At 46.9% G+C, this 26,251-nt stretch overlaps 2 protein-coding genes across 4 annotated transcripts in view; one reads left to right on the top strand and one right to left on the bottom strand.

Moving 5' to 3' along the window:
• Positions 1–9,928, top strand: part of FANK1 (fibronectin type III and ankyrin repeat domains 1) — an 80,243-nt gene extending 70,315 nt beyond the window's left edge. Inside the window, exons 4-11 of the mRNA XM_027855906.1 lie at positions 670–751; positions 1,710–1,784; positions 2,106–2,171; positions 4,876–5,041; positions 7,812–7,955; positions 8,405–8,482; positions 8,574–8,618; positions 8,714–9,928. Coding sequence (XP_027711707.1) covers positions 670–751; positions 1,710–1,784; positions 2,106–2,171; positions 4,876–5,041; positions 7,812–7,955; positions 8,405–8,482; positions 8,574–8,618; positions 8,714–8,782 — 725 coding nt within the window. The 3' untranslated portion in view covers positions 8,783–9,928. The remainder of the gene's footprint in view (positions 1–669; positions 752–1,709; positions 1,785–2,105; positions 2,172–4,875; positions 5,042–7,811; positions 7,956–8,404; positions 8,483–8,573; positions 8,619–8,713) is intronic.
• Positions 3,889–26,251, bottom strand: part of ADAM12 (ADAM metallopeptidase domain 12) — a 374,850-nt gene continuing 352,487 nt past the window's right edge. For 2 of the 3 annotated variants that reach the window (XM_027855904.1, XM_027855905.1), the window contains 2 exons: positions 22,327–22,457; positions 13,483–17,311 (listed from right to left, as the gene is read on the bottom strand). In XM_027855904.1, coding sequence (XP_027711705.1) covers positions 17,251–17,311; positions 22,327–22,457 — 192 coding nt within the window. In that variant the 3' untranslated portion in view covers positions 13,483–17,250. Of the gene's footprint in view, positions 3,954–13,482; positions 17,312–22,326; positions 22,458–26,251 lie in introns of those variants that run through there. The other variant, XR_003568576.1, reaches the window with a different exon arrangement.

Here is a 26,251-nt window from a genome sequence, read left to right as displayed (position 1 = left end):
ATGTGACTCTCTTCCCTGTGCAGTTTCTGCCCTCTTAGCATCTCTTGGGCTTGGACACCTCCTTCTCTTCATTTGGCATATTTCCTTCAATTTTCCTTGTTCTGTTCTACCTTTCAGAATAACTGGGTTTGTTCTCCCAAAGGCTGGCTATTTTCCTGCACATTTCAGAAAGGGCACGGGGAAGAAGAAAGTCCGAATCCCTCAAAGAATGATCACTTCCCACTTCAGAGGGACGCCCTATGGTCCTTGGTTGTTTTTAAAGTCTGCTCCTGGCTCCTTGGCAAATAAAGTCACACATATTGTGACTATCACCAAATACTTTGTTGCTCATAAGAGACACTTTTCAAGTTTTAAGCTGTGAGTTCCATATTGTGAAATAGGAAAGGATGATTTTCCAACCTCTTCATTCCACCCACCACATAGTATTTCCCAAATCATTTAGTTCAAACCAAATCTCTTTCTCCTGAAGGATGTTGCCAAAATGAGGCCTCTGATTGCTGGCCCTTTTCCCGTTGAAAACAGCTCTGGTTTAATGCAGTGATGCTCACTGGATCCCCAATGCAGGCATTAGGGGGTCAGTGACCTCGCTGGCTCAGAGCCACTGAAGGACTGTGACTGAGTGCGCTGTCCTGTCCTTGGGGTTGACTGTCTGCTGTCTGATTCCTTCAGGGGAGCCCATAAGTAGTGAGCATTTCCATCGAGCTGTAAATGTGAATGATGAAGACCTACTTGTCCAGATACTTCAAGGAGGGTGAGAGAACCATCTTAGAGTCTTTTTCCCCCCAAGTCTCATTTAAATGTTCTTCCCGAAGCCAGGAAATAAAGAAACTGCCTGAGGTCAGCTTTTGTGATTCTCTAGAGGCCCTAAAACCTTTGTCGAGAGGCTTCTAAACTGAGTTTGGGTGAAAGGGGGAGGTTCAGATTAGGCCAAAGCATAACAATAAATCGCTATGCAAATGGGAAATTCCTCTGAAATAAACCCACTTCCAAAAGAAGGCGTGATGGCCCCAAAGAGTCACCCAGAGAGGTGAGAGTGATTTCTGTGGATGGACTCCTACAAAGCTCCAGCGAGACTTCTAAATGGATTACAGGATCTAAAGTCTTTTGGAATCCATAGAGCTGAGAGACTTAGACGATGAGTCACATGTGAGGGTAGGCCTCTCTCAGCCACAGCAGAAAAGCATTTCCCTAAATCTCAACAGCTGGGGAGCAGCACTCTTAATCTTCTCATCAGTTCATGCCATCGAATGGTCTGGTCTTCAAGGGTAGTGGGCTGGGGAGGAGAGACCCTGCCTGGGAAGAGCTCCTGGTCTTTGGGGGCAGGAAGAGTCCTCCCCAAAGGCCCTGTGTGACTCTATATTCTGCTGAATTAAGAAGGGTAGACCCTTTCCTGGTGGTTAGCCCGAGTCCCCAAAAAATTTGAAGCCAAGGTGAGACTGGGTTTAAGTGTGAAATTATATTGACTTACCTTCCTCATAAACCTGACATCAGGAAACAGAGTTCCTCCATTAAGGGCTTCTATCTCAGGTCAGAAACAATTTGCTTCTTTATAAATCCTGGGCCAGGCAGGCTGAGATGACAAGAATCCAACTGCAGAGAAGGGATTGAGGTCCTAAGTCACTTGCTAGCCAGGCCGGGGATAGTGGGCTTGTGTGCTGAGGAGCCTGTGATGTGGTTATTCATGCGTTTCTTGCCTTTCTCTTTGGAAGCCATGTTAAGGTTGATGTTCCAAATAAGCTTGGCTTTACTGCCCTGATGGTGGCTGCCCAGAAAGGCTACATACAGTAAGTTTGCTCTCACGGTCTTCCTCCGGGTGTGTGTGTGTGGGGGTGGTGAGCTGCTTCTGCCCTGGTGGGTTGGGCGGGGCATGGCAGCACGAAGTGGTAGAGAGGGCCGCCACTGAACAGGGAGCCCTCAGGCCTTTCCTTGCTTCCCTACGCCCAGTCTTTGAGGCAGCTGGAAATTTAAAAATCATTCTTCTCTACAAAGAAGGGCTTTTCCTCCCTGTGAGCTCGGAGGTAGCGCATCCCCGCACTTCTTTCATGTTTCTTTAAAAAGTGGGCACAGAGAAGACCAAAGCTGACCAAAGTGTTCTGCTTCCTCAGACTAGTGAAGATCCTGATCGGTAACGGGACGGATGTGAACCTGAAGAACGGAAGTGGGAAGGACAGGTGGGTGACAAGAGGCTTCTCCTGGGCGTGGACGGGGCTCCCTGGATGGCAGCCACGGCGGGCGGCCCGAGCGACCCATGGTGGGGGGGGGCCGAGGGACCCACACTGGGGAGGGGCACGGCCCGAGTGATCCCTCCCCTGCTAAGCCCCGGCACCTGAGCTAAAGGCTTTTGTGGCCTTTTGCCTGGAAGAAGCCTCCAGTCTGCCCCGCCCCTGGGCTCTGACCCTTTTCAGATAGGTCTCTGCCACCATCTAACCAAAAGCTCCAGAACATTGCTCCCGTCAAGCCATTTAGCCTCTGTTGGAGTCCGTCCCCATCCCGCCACGTTCGGCCGAACTCCTCGGCCGCCCTCGTGCTGAGCGCTCTGGGCTCTGGCCCTGCCTGCATGTCTCACCTTATCTCCCCACTCTCCTGCACCTCGCAGTGTCTTCCCTGATCCTTCCCCACCTGCGCCCCATGGCCTGCGCCGATCTCTCCTCCCCTTGAAGGATCAGGCTGCTTTGTTTGGAGACTGCCCAGCATCCTCAGGACTTTCATCGCAGTCTTACCCACAGCACCAGCTTGTAAACTCGTCTAGGGAACGGACTGGGCCTTGTTTTTCTGTCAGTGTCTCTCCCCTCTCCCCCAGCCTCCTGGCATTCAGTGGGATCTCAGTCAGTGTTTATGGCATGAATGCATCCTCTCCTTAAGCGGCTACTGGCTCCCCCTCTCTCAGAAACCTTGCTGGCGAAGGCCACTGACTTCCAAGGCCTGTCGTGGAGCGTGTGCTTTGTACACCAGAAAAGCCCCATGGGGATGCCCTGGTTTCAGATTAGGAGAGACCATGGAAGAAAGAGAACATGGAGGAAAAGAGGCCCTCTCATTCCTGTTTCCAATATTCCTGGGGAAGGAACAGTGGGATTTCTTCTCTGCAGACCTTTGGCCCTTCAGAGGCAGCTGTGCCTGAGCAATCGTCTTTTTCTTATTGGAAGGGAGAGGAACAGGCATCCACCGTCTGGGTGCTGTGACTGAAAATCAGATGACATTAGGAGCTAGAACTCCTCCTCATGCCAGTGTCTCCCATCAGCAGCAGGAACTCCGGTGGGGGGACGGCTTCTGTGGGAAGGTCTCGCTCCGGCCTTTTCGTCTGCAGCTTTGTTTACAAGACCCGACGTTTGCCCATTTAAAATCAGTCCCTCTGCTCTCCTGAGGACTTGACCTTTTTTCCGGACAGTGTTCCGTGTGGACCAGCTTTCCTCCTTCATTTTTGTTGCTGAGGATGGGCGGCAAAGAGCACCAATGTATCCGACTGTGGCTGTGCCTCAGTTTTCTCATCTGTAGGATAAGGGGGTAGCCTTGGTGGGCTCTTCCATCCCTTGCAGCTCAGAGCTGTGGTTCTAGGATCCAAGGATAGAATTTAATCTCTCTGGGCTTTGAGGCATTGAAGGAGAATGGCAAGAATTTAACCTGAATAACGAAATCTCTCGGGGTCTTGGACGTCTTAATGACCCCAAACCCTTTCTCTGCTGTCTGTCTCGTCTTTTTTCCTTCCTCGTTGGGCTTCTCTGTTTGAGTTTTGGAAGCTGGAGAGGAAGAAGAAACAGTGTCCAGGATGGATGGTTTCTGCTTGCCTGCGTGGGTGTCCGCTTGGTTCTTGAGTCTGCTCCGGAAGCCAGAGCCTTGTCAGAATCCACATCCCTTGCTAGCATCCTCCCCTTCGTGGAGAACCTTTGGAAAGGGTTGTGAAGTATTGAGAGCTTAGCAGAGAGCCTGCGGTGTAAAAGCAGTCCTTGAGGGGGATGCTGCGAAGAGTAGAAATACATAGGACTGTCAGAGCTAAAATTCAATCCCACCTTCTCTCTGCTCACATCCTGTGTAGGGGATGCCTTTTTTCCCCACTAAAATTTGAGTTTGCTTATTTGGAACTCACTGACTTGAAGGAATATGTCTTTTGGATTAGAGAAAATAAGCAAGCCACCATTGGGCCTGTGATTTCATTGGTGAGGAAACTCCCTCTGCCCGTGCAAAGTGGTGTCCTTTCTGCAACCTGGTGTGGAATGGTTCTTATATTTTTCAGGATTTTTTTTTTTGGTATTTAAAAACATAAAAATCATTCTTAGCTACCTGGCTGTATATTTGGCTCCCAAGCCACATCCCTGGCCTAAAGTACTAAGGGATAAGTGACTCGCCCAGTAAGTCTAGTATGTGTCTTGAACCCAGTCTTTCTGGCTTTGATACCAGCTCTATCCACTGTGCCACATTTCCTCTAAGCAAGCAAAAGATGGGGACTTCGTAATTGCTCCTTGAATGTTTTAAGCCAAGTTCCTGTCTGTCCTTACAGCCTTCAAAAAGCCCTCGTGCTTGTGCTCAACTTCTTCCTGTGTTTGGAGCTCAGGTTTTCTGCTGGGGCGAGAGTGAATCATGTAGGATGAAGGAGAAATTACTTTCTGGCAGCCTATAGAGGGCCTACAGACTCCTGAGACTAATCTGGAGAATTTGATCCTGTTTTCTTGGGCCCCCATTCCATTGGGGCTGCCATCTTGGCCCTCTCTGTCTCACTTCCCAATGCAGCTTGGGTATCTGCATCCTCCAGGAATGCCCAGGGGCCCCTCCTCCAGACTGGTGTCCTTGGGGTCGGGCTAAGTCAGATTAGGGGTGGGTCTGTGGTCAGTGTGACTCCCCGTGGCCAGGTCATCACCTCAATGCTTGCCCTTCTTGTTGCAGTCTGATGCTTGCCTGTTATGCTGGACACCTGGATGTGGTCAAATGCCTCAGAGCACATGGAGCCTCTTGGGAGGCCCGAGACCTGGGAGGCTGCACAGCCTTGCACTGGGCTGCTGATGGAGGCCACTCTAACATCATTGAATGGATGATTAAGGATGGTTGCAAGGTATGGGTTTTCATTAGTGTTCCACCTACTAGCAAAAGGAGCATTGTCTAAACTCGCAAAGTACCCCTAAGGTTGGTAGGGACACAATGCTGTCTCCTCAAAGGTGATGTAGGGCCTTATGTAATGAGCCACCTCAGGCCATTTGGACCCACCAGTCCCTCTGCTTTTTAGAAGAGCTGGTGGGGCCCAGAAGAGAAGGCCATCAGATGCTTGGGATGGTCACGGAGTTTCTAGAGAACACACAGAAGGTCATCCATTTTGGGAAAAGGGATCCCTGGGGAATGGACAAGAGAGGGCTATTTTTGTAGCCAGTTGAATTGCTTTTACAAATTACAAATTACAAAAAAGTTTTGCTTTAGATTTGCCTTGGAGATTCTCCCAACTGTATTGATGCATCTTTGAGCACAAGACCAGGCTTTGTCAATAGCCCAGTATTGTGGGTCCTTCTGAGAGTCTCCTACCAGAACCCCTGCATACCAATCCACTTTTGAGGCCATGTTACAGAAGGGAGTCAATTCAAGTGGAAGTGCTTACCCAGCTTCCCCCAGTTATTAGGAGATGGGCGGAGAGAATTTGATCAATCTTAGTTACCTCTGATAACTTTGAAGACTTTATTTCAGGACCATAAGAAAGTTAAATTAAAAATTTGAAGTCATGGAGTTAAGGATTGATGGACATGATTCTCCCCTGATTGAGACTGTCAGACACTGTCAGGTGCTGAGAAATTAAATGGATGGCCTAGAAAATAAACTCAGATTAAGAAAAGTCATGTCTCCCAAAAAGCCTGGTAGATTATTTGCATTTGGCTCTGAGGTGTGATGGAGGGCACACGGATCCTACACCGAGAGGTCACATTGGCTTCTCAGTTTCCCGTTTGGGGCTTGTCTGGGTTTTTGCTTGGGTGAGGAGAGAGGTTTCCTTGAAGAAATAAATCGGGGCCCTTCCCTTTTGCCACCAAATTCTCACATGATTCATCTCGGTTTCCCGTGTTACTAGACCAAGTTGTGGGACCTGGGAGAAATCTGGGTGGTTTAACTCAGTGGTTGATGATGAGGATACAGAGCATTTGTTAGCAATATTTGGCCTCTGGAATGATGACAATTATCATTATCTGTTAAGTGATTGAATCCTAATTAAGGTATAATAAAAAAGACCAAATGATCTTTGGTCCACATATTTTATTTGTAGGTAAATACTTTCTTTCCCACCAGCATGACAGTAAGTTTTTGAGTAAGAGCAGAATGATAGATGGACCAACAGAAGTAACCGACAAAAGGAGCTGGCCTCTTTAGGGTCAGTAATGGGAAAAACGAGCCCAGTGTGATCCTCAGACTTGACGTGGGCCACTGGCTCCTTGGTGAATGTTAGCGAGTATTAGCGATTTTGCAGTCATTTAGCTTGTAAGCCCCATGTGTGCAGGGGCGCACTCCTCTGCACACAATAGGAGCTTAATCCTCCTATATAAGCTCATTGAATGAATGTATTGCTCTTTGAAGGGACTTGATGCTTTAAATATGGAGTCTGTGAACCCTGTGCCTCATTTCCAAGGTTACAGTGATTTGAGATGAGGATGCATTCTGAGACTATGTTGTGGTTAAACGTTGAAAAAATGTGTCCTTAGATACAACTTTGCATTTAACTGGAATATGTACGACATTGTGTTGCTGTGATTGAAAGATAAAGACGCTCACTCAGTGGTTCTTGCAGACTGCTTATGTCAATGCTTCAAGGGTCTCTAATCAGGACATAGTCAGTGGGGATAGATCCTCTGCTTACGCAGATCACAGCCCCTGTAAGACATAGTGGCTGGGAGTTCCCAGTGGCTGTGGTTGGAAGACTCTTTTTCATTTCTGTCTCTGTCTCTCTCCTTCCCTCTCTGTCTCCATCTCTTTATCTCTCTCTGTCTCTCTGTCTCTCTTTCTCTGTCTCTCTTTTTTCTCTGCCTCTGTCTCTCAATCTCTCTCTTTTTCTCTCCGCTCTATCTCTCCGTCTCTCTCTCTCTGTGTCTCTAGAGGTCTCCCTCCTCTGTCTGTTGGTCTGTCTGTCTTTATCTCCAGCCGACCTGTAGCCCAGGGGATGCATCAGGTGTATGTTGTGCAAGAACCAGCCTCATTAATTTCAAAGAACTTATCACCTGTATTCCTTTATTCTACTCTCCTGGAAAGTCTTATATTTAAGGGAAGAAGCAGTATTTAGGTTTCTTGTTTATAAAAAATGTTATCCCTTTGCTAAGTTGATGGAAAATTTTAATGCGTGGAGCAGAGATCGTAAGGGAAATGTTCATTTCATCACTGGATGGGCCTGCAATGCATAGCGTGTTGTTTGGAGAAGGAGCCAGGTCAGAGGGTTCGACAGACTGGTGTTGGGGGCCCTGGCCGGTCCTACTAGTCTGAGAGCTCCAAGGATCTTTGCACTGAGGAGCTCGTTGAGGAAGTGACTCTGGGGGTAGTTGGCTTTTCTGTGGCCTCCCCTGTCATTGAAAGGGCATTCAGAGGCAGAGCTCAGCAAGGAGCTTCCCTGGGGGCCTGCTGATCCTCAAGTTGTCTTGATCGGGTCTGGGGCCTTGCTCTGCGTGAATTTGAATAAATCGGATTAGGATATTCTCATGATTTTCTGGGCATGATTTCAAATCTCCATCGTCTTAATGAGTCCGGAAAGTCTTTTATCTGAATTAGTAGGCAGCTGGTGGAGTCAATATCACTTATGCTTTTATTTAAATGATGATGACTTTTAAAAAAAAGGCTAAGCACCATTTCTCTCTGTGTTTCAGATAGATGTTTTAGACACTGGCTCGGGCTGGACACCGCTGATGAGAGTGTCTGCAGTATCAGGAAACAAAGAGGTGGCTTCCCTTTTAATTGAAGCTGGAGCAGACGTGAATGTGAAAGATAAGGACGGGAAGACACCCTTAATGGTACCTGTTTATCGCCCAGGGCCTCACGGTGTCTTTGCACTTAAGGCCAAAGATCGCTCCAGAATTTGACCATTCTTGCCAGCTCAGCTAGGCATCAGGCTGGGGCCATGGTAGCCCTTCTTTCTCAGAAGGGCTGTTAGGAAAAACACAAGATTTTGCTAAAACTCATTCCCCAAATCATTATAAGATGCAAAACAAATTTGTTGGTTTGTGAAATGCAGGTTTTCTGGTCAGGCCCAGAGTTTCTCATTTCATTTTAATATAATGTGCATCTTTCCCAGTTGGGAAAGAGAACACTTGTGAAGGTGGGGGGGTGGGGTGGGGCAGGGTGTGCATGCGGGCATTGGCCGGGCACTTGACTCAAGAGCTGTCCAGGGTCCTTCTTCCAGTGTTGGCTGGGAAGCCCCAGCTGCTTAGCATCTTCTCCCCTCCCCGGGATTCTTTTTCAGGTGGCTGTATTAAATAATCATGAAGAATTGGTTCAATTACTTCTAGAAAAAGGAGCCGATCCAAGTGTTACAAATGAGGTACATAGACAGCACCACACTTTGCTTTTTTTTTTTTCCTCACAGATTTTACTGAGAGAGGAAAACAAAGTCTCTTTGCTTTCTCTTTCAGTTTGGCAAAGGTGTCCTGGAGATGGCCCGTGTGTTTGACAGACAGGTCAGGGATGGTGTTTTACCTGTTGGGGTGGCTCCCTGGGGTTCGTGCCATTTGGAGTCCCTGGTTCTCACTCCTCACCCTGTTCCTTTATCTAGAATGTGATTGCCTTGTTAGAAGACCGGAAGATGAGTCCCAGTCTGAAGAAGACCTCTTTCTTGAGCTAAGCTGAGAGCTGCTTTTCTCGAGACGTGCACGTGAAGGCCATGGAACCATGGACACAGGGCTTTAGACAAGTCCTTTGTCTGGGAAGGAAGGTTGTGATACCAATTGCTTATTTAGTTGTTGATTCTTGGTGACTTTTTGGAACATGCAACTGTTCCCATGTTCAAATACATCTTTTTACCTACACACGCACATGTGTGTGTTTGTGTGCATGTGTGTGTACATGTATGTACCGCCATCTTTGTACAGTCAACTGCTGGGATGTTTTCTTGCCTTTGTCCTTTTGGAGATAGATGTGAAACCAGATGGTTAGGCCCTAGGCACAGGCACACACACATTCATTTGTTCCTCATGGTGTCCCCTGGGCCACTCGAGGAGCCCCTGAAATTCTCTCCTTCATGGTTTTTTCAATTTCGATGCTCCCCCAGCCTCCTGACTTCCCTGTCCAGTGATAAGTACTGCCCTCAGTGCTCACTCGAGGGGCTGGCCCATTCCTTGTGTTGAAGCAGGGCCTTCCATGAAAAGGTTTTTTCTTTGCAGTTCCTGCCTTCACAAGTGCTGCTGGTCCTCTCTGGCAGTGGGCAGGGAGGAGAGAATGCCACCCAACACTGTACCTACGTGGATTTGCGTTTGCCTCTCTGTTGTCATAGTCGGGTGGGCAGGCACAGGTGGGATGGGAGGTGGCCTGGGTCAGTGGGAATCATTCAAAATTCCCATAGCTCATTTCAGGGCAGAGGTGAAAGGAAATGCTTCGTGGAATGAAGACCAGGACCCAGCCCAAGAAGCCGAATGCCAGAGTCCTTAAGCGAGCCATGTTTTAGAATCCATGCAACGTGTGTCTAGCCGGCAATGTGCTCTGCAGCTGGAGAGAAGCTGAGGAACTTGATCAGCCCCAGAGGCTGGCAGTCAGCAGGGTGGATTTTCTCAGCAGGGCAAAGATCAGTGAAAAGGTGATGAATGTGAGCTAAGGGCAGGGCAGGGCAGAGAAGAGTGCCGGTCAGCATTACTGAGTTTGGGAAACCTCCATTTGATTTTGTATCACATTTTGGACAGCTGCCTTTGGAGCCAGACTTGCAAGTCCCAGACAGAGACCATTCCCCTGCGACCTTGTTATAGTTATTAGCATTTTCTACACCCTTTTATAAAGACCTGAGAGAGTTGGTTTATCAGTGATTTTCAAAATGACTGACTGCGTCAAGTAGAAACTTTTTAAAAATAAAAAAAAAGAGCATACACACAAACACACACATTCTCTCAGTGACTTTTGGAAGCCTTTTCTGTCCTCCATATTTATTTCCTTTCCAGGTCACAGATACATTTGTGAATTTCATTTTTGACAAAGGCCACTAACAACTCCCAACTCTATCAGTTTCTAATGTGATGACAGAGACAAAAGGTGCCAGTGAGATTGAACGTGTGGGTGGGTCAATGGCCTGAGCCTTTTTCCCCCCATTGGAAAACCCTAAACCTTTGATATGTGATGTGATAAGGAGAGCCTGACAATCAAAGGTTAGTTTCACTAGGAAAAACCAAATGGACTCTTCAGCATGCCTTCCTTACCAGCATACTGGGCAGTGACATGTGGAAGGGAAGCTGGACTTGGGTCTAGAAGATTTGTGTGTGAATTCTGCCTCTGACACAGGGCAGGCCACTTCAACTTTTAGGGTCTCAGTTTCCTCATTTGAAAAATGGGGATAATAATAATGCTTACTTGAAGAGGGTGTTGTGAGGATCAAAGCATTTTACAAATAGGAGATTCTTTGTGAACCTTAAAGTCCTATAGAAACGTGAGCTAATATTAGAGCTTTTGTTTTTTAAAGAAATTTGGGCACAAAATGCCGGGTTTTGCAAGTTTTAATAGACTCACAAATGTAGAACTGGAAGGTCATCAAGAGGTCATCGGGTCCAACCCTGAAGCCGAGACATGATTTGAACCTGGGTCTTTCTGGCTCCAAGTTCAACACCCTATCCCCTGTGGCTGTCCCAGGGGCCTAAGCCCTGGGAAAAGGGTCAGAGTATTTCCTAATGTTGCCCTGAATGGGGGGTTCTATTTGCTCCATGTGGTCTGTCCTTTTAGAGAAGTATCACGGGCCAAGGAACTCCCCAAACCAGGAACCACACCTTCTTCTCTTAGCGCCTTTCCAAAGATGAGGGGGGGTCAAGAAAGAGCAGCCAATCAACGGCGAGGAAGAAACATCCCATTGAAAACAGCTCCCTGGAAACACCCCACCCCCCTAAGCAATTGAATAGCATCTTCGTGCTGTGCTGCAAGGGTTTTCAAAGTCACACTTTATTTAAGTAAAAGGATTTTGTCCCTACTCTTTGTTTTAATCCATCAGAAAACATTGGTTTCCAGTTTTGTTACCAAATCAAACATCCCACAAACATTTTCCCCTCTGGTTTTTATCCCAAGGTGAGTGCGCAGAATCAATATAGAATTGGTGCAGCAACCTTCCATAGGCTCAAGGAGCGTTTTCCTGTGAGCCTCTATCCTAGCCTGCTCCAGAGCCTGCTGTCAACCCTGTCCTAGAGTTCAAAAGGAGGAAAATGCTTTTGTGACCATTTTGGGTACAGGGTCTCGCACACAGTAGGTGCTTCACAATTGCTGAGTAGGTTGGTTTGGATTGGTTCCTTCTCACCAGGGCCCAGTGGATTTTGTGCTGGACATCTGTCTTTAATTTGCTCTCTCTCCCCATCCCCACCCCAATATCTTGGGGACATCCTCGGCAAGGACAGAGACAAATTGTACCTACACGTTCACGGTTTATTGGATATAGTATTCTTAACAACGACGGCTTTTCTATTGAAACACCAGGTTGTATTCACCTGTAGCACCTTAATACAAGGAATGTGTACAAAAGTAACACCGACTGTAACATAAGAAAGTTTGTGAAGAAGTCTAGTGAATAAAAGCTTTATAAATGGATGCAGCATGCTAGCAGGAACGTGCTGGAGGAGGCGGCTGGCCACTTCCTTGGACTGACCCGAGACCAGCACCAGCACCAACCGTTTCAGACACGACACTTGGCAGTTGCTACACATTTAAAAACAATAGAATTTTTGTCCATACCCCCCTCCTTTCCCTTCCACAGCCAGCCCGTCCGACCGAAAGTACAGAACTCTTACCTATGTCCTGCCTTTGTTATCATCTATGTTATCTCAGAGCCTTAAAGTGCTTTACAGAAGTCTTCCTGGGACTGCCAATGACATCATTACCATCAGCCAGTGGCACTCAGATGCTTCACTTCATAAAAAAATAATAATCTCCTGCCCATTTGTGGTTCTGCACCGGCTTAGTTAGACCTGGGAGGAATTGTGGACTTTGGAAAAAGGAGGCCCCAGAGAAATTCTGTTAACAAGAGTTGTTTACAGCAATGTGGGATGGGGGAACTGTTTACAGGGCATCCCCGAGTCAGCCTGAGGGATTGACTTGTTGTTTTCCCCACTGCTGGCTAATGGGTCTGTCCTCATACTGCAGCTGATACCCTCTGACTCTCAATAGACACTGTCCCTGTGGGTATGTTTCCAGCCAAAAATACTAAGTGCAGATAGATAGGAAAGAAACCCTTAGGAGCTGGTAAACATCTCCTGCCATCGCTCTTCCCAAAATAGGGAAAGGAACACTTCATCTTGTATAGATTTGGTGAGATTGAACTTTCAGATAATAGGATAATTTAGGAAGGAGTCTGAAGACCTCTCTCTGCAGGCAAAGAGCCTGCCTGGAAACATCTCAGAATGACAATGAATGGTATGGAGGAGGCAGATTTTCACATCTTTCTCAGACTGTAGCCTTCATCGTTATTGACACCAATTTCTAATCTCGTTGCTTTACTTTGAAGCAGATGCATGAAGAGTGCAGAGGCGGAGAAAATCAGGGATTTCAGTGTTCGGCTCTCCTGGACAAAGAATGCTCTTGAGTTTTTTTCAAGGACCCCTGGTGGACTCTGATTTCCTTCAAGGCAGAGCCTTTGTCGAACAGGTCAATAATATAGCATATTTGCCAAAGGCCATGGAAAATTCTATGCTTTTGGAACTGTATGAATGGACCTAGCAGATAAATCATCCAGAGGAAGAACCAGCAAAGCCAGGGAATCGAGATTATCTGTGAAATGGTGGCAGCCTGCTGGGATCACCAGTTTCGCTGACCCATTCGGTGTGGGGGAGCTCTCCAAGTAGATGAGATACGTGGAAGAATCAGAAACAGGTTTTCAGGGCTGGGACAGGACAAGGTGAGCAGCTGGGTTTCAGCAGCTCCTTTGTGTGAAGTTTTATTCAGTGGTTGCCCTTCGTGGGTGAATGCCCTGCCAGAAGAGGACTTAGCTAGTCATGGAAGGAGGGCAGGCAGCTGGCTGTTCCATCGAATTGTCACTGTGCCTGGAATTCCCACCAGAATGCCATTCCCCTGGATGGAGGTGATGACCACTAAAGCCCTCATTAATCCCCCATGTGTTTGCTAGCATGATAATGTCAGTCTAGGAATGGCAAGGCAGAGTAGTGGATGGAGCAACCCTAACCCTAACCCTAACCCTAACCACCTGAGTTAAAATCCAAGCTCAGATACTTACTAGTTTTGTGACCCTGCACAAATCACAACCTCAGTTTCCTCATCTGTAAAATGGAGATAATAATAGCACCTCCCTCCCAGGGTTATTGTGAGGATCAAATTAGATAATTATAAAGCACTTAACTATAGTGCCTGGCATATAGTGTTTTATATATATATGTAGGTGTTCATTATAATTATAATTATTATTATTATTAAGAATGACTAATCAGAGGTCAAGGGCCCTGAAACATTGATATAAGGTCAGCAAGTTTTGGTGTAAGTGATGAAGGCCTTGGAGGCCCCAGAAGGAAGGGTGCAAAGCTGGGTAAAGATAGGAAATCAGACCCTGTAAAAAAGGGGAAGTGGGAGACACTTCACAATTTTGCCCAGGGCTGGCCCTGTATGAGGCCCTAGAAAATTAGATAAATTATAAATAAAAAGTGGAAAGATTAAAAAAAAAGGTTGAATTGTGTTTGAAAGACCTAGACTGGCTAGCCATTGGCTCTTTCCTGTATGTTTTCTGGAAGTGACTCATCGCTTCAAATGGCTGGGGCAACATTCATTGAAAGTTGAGTTTACAAACCAGGTATTCAGGGCATCCCAGAATCAGACCTTGGTCTTCATGGGGATGCCATGTTCTGAACTGTTCATTGACACTGTCCAGTACTGAGAGGGTGGGAAAGGTTGCCAGTTTTCCAGAACAATGGTCTGTCGTTTTAGTCCGAGGATTCCTAATAAAGTCAAGGAGGCATAAAAATGTTCCCTCTGAGAATTGCCTGAGCAGCTATTCTCTTGTAGTTTAATTTGTTACTTTTGTGGTTGGTGTGATGTCACTGCACATGTGTGAGCTGAAGAGATTCAGACCGAGTAGCAGAGCCTCCCCCGCTGAAATATTTTGATAATGGAAAATGTTGTGTGTTGTGCCTCCTTGTTACATCAGGCTTGATTCCATATGTCAGGAAAACAAATGGATTAAAAAAAAACTTTAAATGGTGAATTCTAAATTAAATGCTTGAAAAACCAAGCTGCAGACCTCCCACTATGAGAGACTGAGACTTCACTAGTTAGAACAGAGAAGTTTTTCACTTGTGAACTACAACTCAGAATTACTTGGTGATCCCCCTGAAAAAGTTTACAAATATCCTAGGATAATGGTATGGCAGCTGATTTTTGCTCATACCTCAGTAAATTAATAATAATAATAATCCAACCACTTCAGACACACTCTGGTTGTTGTTTTGAACTCTGCTTATGAAGAAGGATCTTCCCCTCTGCCTGCCCCTCTCCTCCAGTACCCTATACTATACCCTGACATGGGAATTGGCAAAAAATCATATTGAAATGAAAGGTCCACATAAAATGCCTTACTTGGATAGATACAGTACTTCTAGTAGTGCCCCTTTCATAAGAATTCCTGCTTCCCCATAGGGAAGCTCTCCATTTATGGGTATTTTAAAAATGGACCTCATTGGAGTGGCTCATATCAGTCATCAGAAATATGTAAATATAGATGTCATTGGCAGCCCCAAATGGCTATTAATCATGGGAAGTAAGATCACAGCTTTAATATTCTTAAAAAATTATTTGCATAAATTGAATAACTACAATCCCAGACAGTACAGCTAGAAGGAGATTGTTTTGAGTGGGCATCCTCTTGCTGGCAGTAGGAGGGGCCAGACCTAAGGCATTAATATCACTCTACAAAAGAATACCCAAAATGCACCCCAAACATTTTGTAAACATTTTCAATAGCACCTGCTTTGGTTTCAGCACAATTACCAAACCTAATACAAATGCAGAGAACAACTAAAGCGATTCCCCAAGTTTACTATAAATATCACAACAATAATATTTTCCAACATGTCTTCAGAATGAACAGAAAGAACCCGGTCATTGTGTTATGAACCGAGGCACTCCTGAAGAGCTGAGATGGACTGAAGGGGGATCCTCAAACTGCTTCAGTGAGTGTGGGTGACTGGCATCTGGTTTATCCATAAACACGAATGCATTGTTGCCTAGATACCGTGGTAAGCATGAGGAAAGGTAGATACAACTCTTCTGGAGAGAAAAACCCAGAAATAGCCCATAGGCATTTTATTTTCCTGACTCAAGGTGCAGAAAAACCTTTGAAATGAGAGGAAAAAAGTCTTTATCTCAAAGCTCTTAAAATGAATTATGAAACTCTGGTCAGCTGCATGAAAGCTGAAAACTGCAGTCGCAGATGGGGCCACTAGGGGGCCCTGGAGGGCACAATGGGACCTCAACAAAGATGTCTTTCTTGTGGGCTCCATGGAACCAGGCAGGAGCTTTTTAAAGTTCTCCCAGGGAAGCTGGCTCTCTACATGTGGGTTGGAGGGTTTGAGGGGTAACTGGCCAGGCCTGGGTTTATGCCTAGCTAGGGCGAGGAAACTGATTTCTTTCTCCCATCCTGTGATGTTCAACAGGTAGGAAGATGCAGAGAGCTCTTAAAAAACCTATATATGCTAGAACCTTCAAGATTCCTCCTGTCGAGTCTGGGAGATGGAGATGGCGCCAAAGAAAACCCAGGGTAACATTTTATAAAGAAAAGTGATAAGTGATAGATACAATGTATCTCAAACGCTAGGGATATGCATGGAGATACTAATGGATACGTGACTCCATTTTCTTAGAACTGATGCACATATAATAACCAGTTTTTAATAAGCCTGAACACTGCAGTAAAAAAGGAATTTCTCTAGAGTATTGATTGGATATATCTAGTTATTAGTTCACATCTGAAAATAATTCTGGGCCCAGGGAAAGGCTGGTCCATCCACATGAATCCAGAATGACTGCATTACAGTTGAGTAAACAATGAGGTGATCTGGTTAGCCCCCTGGCAATGGAAGGAGACTATTTACAGTACCTGGTCAGTAACAGTCTTGCCCAAACTACTGTAACTTGTAGAGACATGCTACCTTTCTCAGTCCAAACAGCATGTGAACCCCAGCTCTCACATGTCTCCAAAACTAGAAGCATCAAGAGTGACTTGGCACAGACAAACCTAGTGGCCAAATAATGGATCTGCTGCCTCATTTCAGGCTGGGCTCGTGACCAGTCAGTCCAGGAAGCTTCAGAAGCTGTGCTTCAATTGCAGGAAATAGGACTCCTGCAATTATGTCCTGGGTGGTCACTTCTGCCCCTTACCTTCCTCAAGTGTTGTCCCACCTCCATCCCCACCCGAGGATGAAGTTATTTCCAATGTTTAATTATTCCTGGTATGAAACCGCATCCTTCCCTGCCTGTGCCACTGGAGGCAGACCGACTGGTTTAGAGTAGAGCTTCCAATATGCCCCTTGCCCACATCAGTGGAGGCTGGTGCTACCCTGCGAGCTAAGTGTGGAAGGGATGCTCAAAGAGAAGTGTGCTGACTTGAGACACCTGCTGTTCGTTTGGCTAGAGACAGAACTCGGGCCTCCCCTGCTTAATGAAAGGCTCACGCTTGGGAAGGTCGTACATGTTTGGCTGTCCTAACGATCACGATGAGAAGTTGGCTGCTTATCCATTCATGCCACTCCTGCAGTAAAGCAGAGATCAAGAAAGCTAACCCTTGGCCTAGAATCCCACAAAGCGCAATGTTTCAAGTTCACTGAAATATTAAAAACAACGAGAAGATTTCCTTCCAAGGAAAACTTAGAGATGGTAAAAAAAAAATATCTACTACAGTGCACCGCACCGTAATAAATATTCATCATAAATTAATAATTTAAAAGTACCTGAGCAAGTCCCCAAAGCACCATAGCACAGCACAGTACTGAAGGCAGGAGCTCAAAGTTCTTAGAAACAATGGTGTTTTCAACATCAAACATTCGAAGGATTGATACAAAAAAGGCACTCCGGTTGGAGCTGAAAGATAGTGCAAACTTCTGTCTTCACCGTTGAACCAAGGGGCCCGTTTCCTTCTCATTTCATGCAGGCAGCGTAGGAGGGTCTGGGCGCTTGTGGCGGATGCTGAGGGGCAGGTCTGTAACAGATGGGAAAAGAAAGGGGTCCAAGATGGCAGCAGTTTCTCTGGAAGGGCTTTGGAGAACTCCTGCCAGGCCAGTTAGCCCAGAAACACACAGTTCCTCGGGCCGGGCCCCTCCCTTCTGTTAGGAGCGCCTGGGACAGGCATCAGAGCTCACACCTGGAGTGCTCCTTAGAGCTTCCGTGGCACCAGAGGATCGTGCTAGGTTTGGGACCGGAAGGGACCTGCGGGGGTCACCCACTCCAACCTCCTCGTCTTCTAGATGAGGCAGCAGAGACCCGGAGAGGTAAAGAGATTTAGGCTCAGGTTTAGAGCTGAAAGGGACCTTAGAGGCTCTTCAGGCCAAACTCCTCATGAGGGGTTTATAGATGAGGAAACTGAGGCTCCGGATGATGATGATGACTACTGTTATCAACAATAATAGCCTGCACATATCTAGCACTTCATGGTTTCCAAAGGGGTTTAATCAAACGAGACATGTTCAGGGACTTGCCCGAGGGCACACGGCTATGAGGAAGAAGAGCTGGGATTCAAGCTGAGGTCTCATGACTCCAGGTACACTAAGCTGCCTCCAAGGAGCAGGGTGACGTCCACCCACTTTACTATGGCCTTTTAGCCTGTGAACCTGCAGCCTTCAAGCCAACTTTGATCTGAGGAGACGTTTGGGGAGGCCTATGTACAACTATTTACTTAGGGCAGTGGCTAGGGATGCTGAGTTCTCCAGTTCTCCCTGTGGGACTCTTGCCTGATAATAATGACAGCAACAACTACAACAATAAAGCATTTATATCGCACCTACTGTTCCAAGCAGGAAGCGAGGTGGTGCAGTGGGTAGAGCTCTGGGCCTGTTAGGAGGACTTAAGTTCAAATCTGGCCTCAGATACTTATTAGCTACGTGATCCTGGGCAAGTCACTTCACCCTGTTTTCCTCAGTTTCCTCATCTGTAAAATGAGCTGGAGAAGGAAATGGCCAACCACTCCAGTATCTTTACCAAGAAACCCCAAATGGGGTCACGAAGAGAGGGACACGACTGAAATGACCGAACAAGATGTTCCAGGCCCCATGCTAAGCACTTCACAATTGTTTCATTTGATCCTCATGACGACCCTGGGAGGTAGATGCTATTATTATCCCCATTTTACAGCTGAGGAAACTGAGGCAAACAGAGGTTTAAGTGACTTGCCCTAGGTCCCACAGTGTCTGAAGCAGGATGTGAACTCAGGTCTTCCTGGAGTGCCCAGCCTCTATCCTCTGAGTCATCTCTCTGCCTGTCTGCCCCTGTCTCCAGCAGATGCTTAAATCCCAACTATGTGGCCAGAGCTGGACATCCCCACCCCCAATCTTTGTTGTTGTTATTTTCAAATAACTTAAAGGAAAATCTCCCAAGCTCTCAGATTGTCAGACTTCTCTCCTCTGACCTCTCCCTCCTTTTTCTTCCTTCTAAGTCTCCACTTTCTTTATGGTTAACGGTCAGTTGGGGAGAATTTTCTGTGGTTAAATTTATCAGAAGTCAACTCAGCTCATCTTTATTAGGGGGCTACTATGTGAGAGGCAGCACGGCTTAGTGACTAGCAAGCCAGCCCAAGCAATAGAAAGGGCAGGCTTCCAGGACCAACCCTGCCATCCGCTGGAGTTTTGAGCCCGCGTAGGCAAGCTCCCGAGCCTCTTACGGCCCCAGGTCACTGGTTACAATATATGGAGATAGAGGGAGGGTCTCCCTAGAACTCCCTACACTGATGGAATCCCAGGTCCAAGCCACTAGCAGAGGCATCGGGATAGGACAGAGAGAACGCCATATTGGAAGACCTGGGTTTGCGACTGAGGATGAAGCCTAAGCTCGTGGGCCTCTGGCTCCTGCCTCATCAAAGAGAACACTGGTGAGTGCAGTCTGGGGGATGCATGGCGGGGTCATTAACAGAAGTAGAAGTGGAGGAGCAATTTTAGGGGCGTCTGATTCCTTTCCCACATATGGGCCCTTTAGGTACTTGAAGATGGCTACAGTGTTCCCCTGAGCCTTGGCCTTTAGAGGATTCCCCTTCCCATATGATCCCTATACGCAAGGCTTCCAGTCTCCTCACCATGGCAGCCATCTTTCCTCCGCACCCTCCAGTTTGTCCATGTTCTGAAATGTAGAACTGAATATAACACACCCGCTCTGGGCGGGCTGTACGCCACTGAGCTGTCATGGATCTCTCCAGTTTTCTGGGTGCCATACTACATTTGACTTCAGTTCATTTTGTAGTCTACTAAAACCCTTCAGATCCTTTAACTCCCGTTGTTGTATGGCTGCTTACATGATTCTAGTCTCAGAAAAGTAGGTGAGGTCATCTGCTGAAGATGAGGTAGACAGTGAAGACATAGCTTAGAGAACTGTCTGGCCATGAACAAGTAAATTCACCTCTTTGAGACTCAGTTTCTTTTTTTGCAAAATGGGTCTACCAGTCCTTACAATGGTCTAGAATGCTGAGTTTTAGGCCTGCCTCAAACATTTTCCAGCTATGTGCCCTTGAGCAGATCTCTTAACCTTTCTTTGCCTCAGTTTCCTCATTTGTAAAATGGGGATAATACCACGTACCTCACAAGGTTGTCACATGAAATAATGTAAATAAAATACTTTGCAAATCTGAAAATGGAATAGAAATATCAGTTTTTGTTATTAGCAGGATGGGAATGGCAGTGTCATATGGGTGAAGGATTTGACGGCAGAAGTAAGATGGTAGGAGACAAGTTAAGCCAGGACACGAGGGAGCTTCTTGGACAAAGCTGGCATTGTCTTTACAATGGAGGGGCTAAGGTGAAGGGGCTTCTGAGGCTTGTTGTCCGTGTGCTCCCTCCCCTGCCCTGATCTTGAATTTACAGCGGGGGGAGGGCCCAAGGTGAAGGAGCTTTGGAGCCCTGTGGGCAGTGGGTCACTGCCCGTGTGCTCCCTTCCCTGCCCATGGAGTAATTCCCATGGATTACTCCATGACCCTCCCCCATGTCACTCCATGCCTCCCCCAGCAGAGCAGGGACCAGGACCATCTGCACGTCCTAGCCTCCCTCAATACCTTCTCCAGTGAATGTCTTTCCATCTGATCACTCCATTTAAAGGAGCAATTTTGCTTGTTCTGTGCAAATGGAAAAACAAATCCTCTTCCGCAGACCTAAGAGCCGCGATGTGAATAATCTAGGTTCTGAGCCATTTTCCCAAGTTCACACACAGTTAAGATTTAAAGCGTCCCTATGACTGCCCAGACTCCCTTATCTTTATCTTCTGTGTTTGAAATGTCTAGCTAGCGGTTTGCCCGGCCAAGAATTCTTCCTCAGAAATGTAATGAGGCCACTGCAGTTTCTTCTGTCGCCTTTAGTGCTGATGGATGACTGGATCCCAGTCTGAGCCAACCCATCACCTCCGGCTGTGATGAACTTGAAAAGCTGCAAATGTGTGGGGAGCTCCCTGCCAAGAGAGGATCTCAGCTGTGCGTGTGACCTCACCAAGCCCGTGTGATGGAGTCTGGCCACCTCCCTCCCCAACATGGTTTCCTCCCCCTCTTTGGAAAACTGACATAAAAAAATGATAGAAGGAAGGAAACAAGCATTATTAGGCACCTACTATGTGCCAGGCCCCGTGCCAAGCACTTCATAAATAGGATCTCATTTGATCCCCACAACAACCCGGCAAGGTAGGTGCTATTATTATACCCATTTTACAGTTGAGGAAACTGAGGTTAAGGCACTTGCCTAAGGTCACACAGCTAGTAAGTGTCTGAGGCTGAATTTGAACTCAGGTCTTCCTGATTCCAGGCCTGGCGCTCTATCCACTGCACCACCTGGCTTGCTCTAGACTAGTGGGCTAGGTGTTTGCTTGTCAGAAGGATACTTTGCCTAGATTTAAGGCTGTTTGCATAAGTCAGCTTTATAGACAGGTTCCAGACATTTCTATGAGTTACTAGCTTTTTCCCACCAGTTTATTAAGTGAGCACCTCCCTCACTGCCCAGTCAACGGGAACAACGAGGTTCAGTGTCCTGCTAAGTGGAACGTCCCTGCTGTGGACTCTCCATTCGTATTCGTCATCTCACGGGTACCATACTGAGTGCCACCTTTCATGTTGGGCCTCATCTGAGTATGCTGCCAGGCTTGTGCCAATCGGTCTAAGGCAGCTACTTGTCTGTGAGGAGGCCGGGCTCAGGGATGTCTGACCCTTTCCAGCTGCAGGGATCCCGCGCTTGAAGAAAAGATAATGTGGACACTTACTAGCTGTGTGACCTTGGGCAAGTCACTTAACCCTAATCACCTAAAAATAAAAAAATAATACTAAAAAACGAAAAGATAACGTGGCATATTGGCAAGGGCTTTGGACTGAGAGACAGAAGCTCAGCCTGGAGGGGACCTCCGTGACCATCTGGTCCAACTCGGGCCTGAACAAGAACATCTTCTACTTAAGGCATTGCTGAAGGGGCCATCCAACTTGTCTTTGAGAGGGAACCCATCCCCTCCCAAGGCAGCCCATCCCACTTCTGAACATCTCTAACTGCTTGGAGGATTTTCTGGACATCAAGCCGAGCTTGGCCGCTTAGTCCCTTCTGCCCATTGCTTCTAGCTGTGCCTTCTAGGGCCAGGTTGGTGAGAGTTCTGGACCCACCACTTATGAGTCACATGGACATAGGCGATTCACTTGACTTTTTTCAGTGTTAGTTTCCTCGTCTGAAAAATGGGTATAATGTTATTTTAACTGCCTTTATTCCCTCAGGGATGTTTGAGGGATGAAATGAGACAATGGGTGTAAAGTGCTTTGTACCCACCAATTTGGTGAATGTAATTTGTGCTTATTTTTTCATCACTCATCTTTGGAATCTTGGAAATGCATGAGTAATAAATAGCTGATGTTCTCTACTTCTTAACTTGGCGTCTCTGTTATAACTTTCCCATTAAACTGTCAGCACAGGACAGAACGGACAAGCTTGGTTTGCAGAACGCCAGTTTGGCGAGATGACTGAGAAAGAAAGGATCAAGGTGATGGACAGAACCAACCTCGTGGGTATGATGCGATGGCTGGGTTCCCGCTGCCCAGGCGCTCTCCTGGAGGCCTCATGAAGCCGGCTGGTTTTGCTCAGAGGGTCTGCAGGCAAAGGCTTCTGGGGAGGGCTTGGCTTATGCATTCCCTGCAACAAATATTACATAATCATATTATCCAGTAACCTCCAGGAACAATTGGAAGGGTAAGTGCAGTGTTCTTAAAGGCAGGAGTTGAGAAGAAATCTTTGGGAGCTCTGAAAAGGAAACAGTTTATCACTATTGTACATTTTGTCTCCCAATTTATTAAAAACACACTGGGAAGAGCTGATGGCGTTAGGTGGTCCAGGAAGGGGAAGTGAGGGCACTCCCTACAAACATCTTCAGATATTCTTCTTCTTATCTTGTTATACAGAGCATAGCCTATTCTAGGGAAATGCCCCTTTTTGCTGCTCTGAGGTCTTGTGATTGATTCTTCCCAATTTGAGGTCATTGCTGGGACTTGGGGACAGTGGATAAACAGATGATGGCCCTGATAGGTTCTAGAACCTGAACATGGCCATGGGGTGCCACATTCTCATCTTTCCTGAGACTGCTGAAAGGAAGACGAGCTCTAGGCCCCTGTGGAGGATTTACGGGGAGATGTGATCAAGAGTTGCCCAGAATGGGAAGGCCCAGAGGCCTGGTGCTGGGTTCCAGGGGAGAGAGTGCTCATACCACAGTCATGGATCCATGCAAGTAACACCCTGGGAAAGAGACTCATCTGGGCCTTTCCAGTCTTACTGTGACAAGGACTTACAATGCCCCAGTGAGAACACAGAGAAAACACCTTCCAAAATCACTGATACTTCTTTACAGGGAGAGACGACTTTCCTCTTTCCATCCTCCAGCCCTGAATGATATCTTTCCCAAGCCATCTAATACTGGCTGAGTACTCTGTACCTCGGGTCTGGCCTCTCCATGACCCAGAGTAATGCCCTGCACTGCGTCCGGCCCGCTCTTGTAACACACCCTGAGAATTCACGTAGGCAACTCTGGGCATTTTCTCTGTCTGTCTCCCAGGCCTGGAATGTTTTCTCTCTTCTGCTCATCTCTGGCCTCCCTGGCTTCCCTTCATGACTGTTCAGTAATTTCAGTAGTGTCTGACTCTCCGTGACCCCCTCTGGGGTTTTCTTGGTAATGATACTGGAGTGGTATGCCATTTCCTTCTCCAGATTTGACAGACGAGGAAAATGAGGCAAACTGGGTGAAGTGACCTGCCCAGGGTCACACAGGAGGAGGTCTTCCTAACTCCAGACCTGGCGTTCTGTGCACTATGGTGCCACCTAGCTGTCCCCTAGCTTCCTTTAAGTCTCAATTAAAATCCCACCTTCCACGGTCACACCTTCCTCAACCCCTCTTAATGATGCACGGAGCGCCTTCCCTTTCTTAATTCACTTTTATTTATCTTGTATGTAGCTTGCTTTGTATATGTTCATTGTCTCCCCCATTAGACTGTGAGTTCCTTGAAGATGGGACTGTCTTTTGCCTCTTTATGTATCCCTCACGCTTAGCACAGTGCCTAGCCCAGAGACACTTAACAACTGTTTATTGAAGAGTCCCTCTAGAAACAATCCCAGGGACCCGGGACATGGAAAGGTTAAACTGCTGTCCTAACTAAGCAACCTGGGGAGCAGACAGGGTGGCACGGCGCCGAGGGTGCCAGTGTTGGAGTCAGAGAGCCTGAAGTCACCCCCAGCCCTTTCTCTTCCTGACTGTGTGACCTTGGACAAGTCTCTCCTCCTCTCTGAGTTTCAGATCCCTCCTCTGTGAGATGAAGGGGCTGATCTAGGTGACTCTAACACCCTGTCCAGTCTCACAGCCAGAGTCCTATGATCCAGTTCCTTAAATGACAAAACTCTTAGAAACTTCCCCTCACTTCAGAGCTCCTTCTCTCCTGGTCCTGCTATGGTCTGGCCCTCTCTGAGGCTCAGATGATAATGAAGTCCATGGGAGCTGTTAGGATCTCCAAGTGAAGTAGTCTAGAGGGAGAAGGGAAGGAGGCCCAAGAGAGAGCCTGGGAGGGCACTGATACTTGGTGGGCACCACCCGGATGAACAGCCGTCCAAGAAAACTGAGGCGTGTGGGCACAATGCATGTAAATGACTTGGTAAAGAGAGCGCTACACAAACGTCATTACTGCTGTTGGTATTCGTAGGCTCTGGCATCAAACCACAGCTGGGATGAAAACATGTTAGTTTCTGCATTAAGTCGCTCTTCTGCCCAGGGTGGTTTAGCAGCACTAACACTGCTTCACATGAGCCATCTCTGATACATCCTGCCCGCTAGGAGGAACCGGCCACAGTGAAGGCAGCTGAGCAGATCCCAGGGGTCCAGCTGCAGCTGGGCAGCTTCCGGGGTGGAAACCATGAAATGGCTCACCAAGGACCCGAGTCAGGGGGAGGGAGACAGAATTTCACCATGAACTCTTTTCAGCACTCCTTCCTAGGATGACCTCTCACACCTAGGCCCATCGTCTCTAGAGGAAACGCAGCATGACCGAGGGCAAACGTGGCAAGAAGAGGCCCTGGGCGCCTCAGCAGAGCTCGGACTCTGATTTCAGCTTTTCCTTGAACAATCACAGGCTAAGAGCTGGGGGGGATCCCGGAGCCCTGGGCTCAGCCCCTTATTTTAAACATGGGGAAACTGAGGCCCCAGGAATTGAAGTGACATCTTCAAGGTTAGGGCAATTGGCAGAGCAAAGAATTGAAGGCAGATCTTCTGACTTCACACTCAATGCTCCTCATGGCCCATCCTTCCTTCCTTCTTTCTTTCTTTCTTTCTTTCTTTCTTTCTTTCTTTCTTTCTTTCTTTCTTTCTTTCTTTCTTTCTTTCTTTCTTTCTTTTCTTTTCTTTCTCTCTCTTTCTTTGTTTTCTTTCTCTCTCTCTCTTTCTTTTTTCTTTCTTTCTTTCCTCCTCCTCCTCCTTCTCCTTCTTTTTCTCTTCTTACTCCTCTTCTCCCCCATCTCCACCTCAACTCACACACACAAAGCATAGTGTGGTCTAGAAACATGGAGTCAAGAGTTTAAATCCTGCTTTGAACATTTAGTAACCATGTGCAAGGATCTGAACCTCTCAGAACCTCAGTTTCCTCATTTGTTAAAAACAAAGATAACAACATCTACTTGACAGGGTTTTATAAGGCTAACATGAGAAAGGGTACATAATACTTTGCAAAACATAAATCCTCATATAAAGCTGTAGATCAGCTATTATTCCTCCCATTATTTATAAAGAATCAGCACATAGTCAGGAAACCACATCACTGACCCCATCCTGTAATTCCTGACACCCTCCCCTCCTGCCCCATTCTATTTCGAAAATAGCCACAGAATTTTTGATTTGCAGTTTTCTTTGTTGCCTGCTTGGGTTTTTATCACAAAAGCTAAATATAACCCTGCCTTGGTCAGTCTTGCCCATCATTTTAAAGAATTTTCCATTCTTATCAGTTTCCTCCTGATTAAAAAAAATTGAATAAACAGATCTTGCTTATCAGAACCCATCTCTGCCAGGAGGAGAGGTTGCAACAAAGAAGAACGCCCGAGATGCTGCAGATGTTCAGGAAGTAATCAGCCACAGCAAGGGGGTGAAGGCAACAGTGTTTGCCTGTAAATGCTTGGTGTGCCTTTGTCTGGGTGAGGAATCTAATGGGGTGCTGATGGGTCAGCTGAGGATCCCACCAAGGGAAATGATTTCAGTCTGTTTTAGGTGAAAATACCAAACACCCTCAACTTTTCTGTTTCAAGAAATCAAGACAATAGTAACATAATCTGTAATTAGCAAACTACACTGGTGGATAGAGCACTGGCCCTGAAGTCAGGAGGACTTGAGTTCAAATCCAGCCTCAGACCAAACACTTGACATGTACTAGCTGTGTGAGCCTGGGCAAGTCACTTAACCCCAA

The sequence above is a fragment of the Vombatus ursinus genome, unplaced genomic scaffold (genome assembly GCF_900497805.2).
Source record: "Vombatus ursinus unplaced genomic scaffold, bare-nosed wombat genome assembly UNPS02011353.1, whole genome shotgun sequence".
In the NCBI taxonomy this organism is placed as follows: Eukaryota; Metazoa; Chordata; class Mammalia; order Diprotodontia; family Vombatidae; genus Vombatus; species Vombatus ursinus.
The sequence above is the reverse complement of the archived record's forward strand: the minus strand, read 5'-3'. Positions and strand labels throughout refer to the sequence as shown.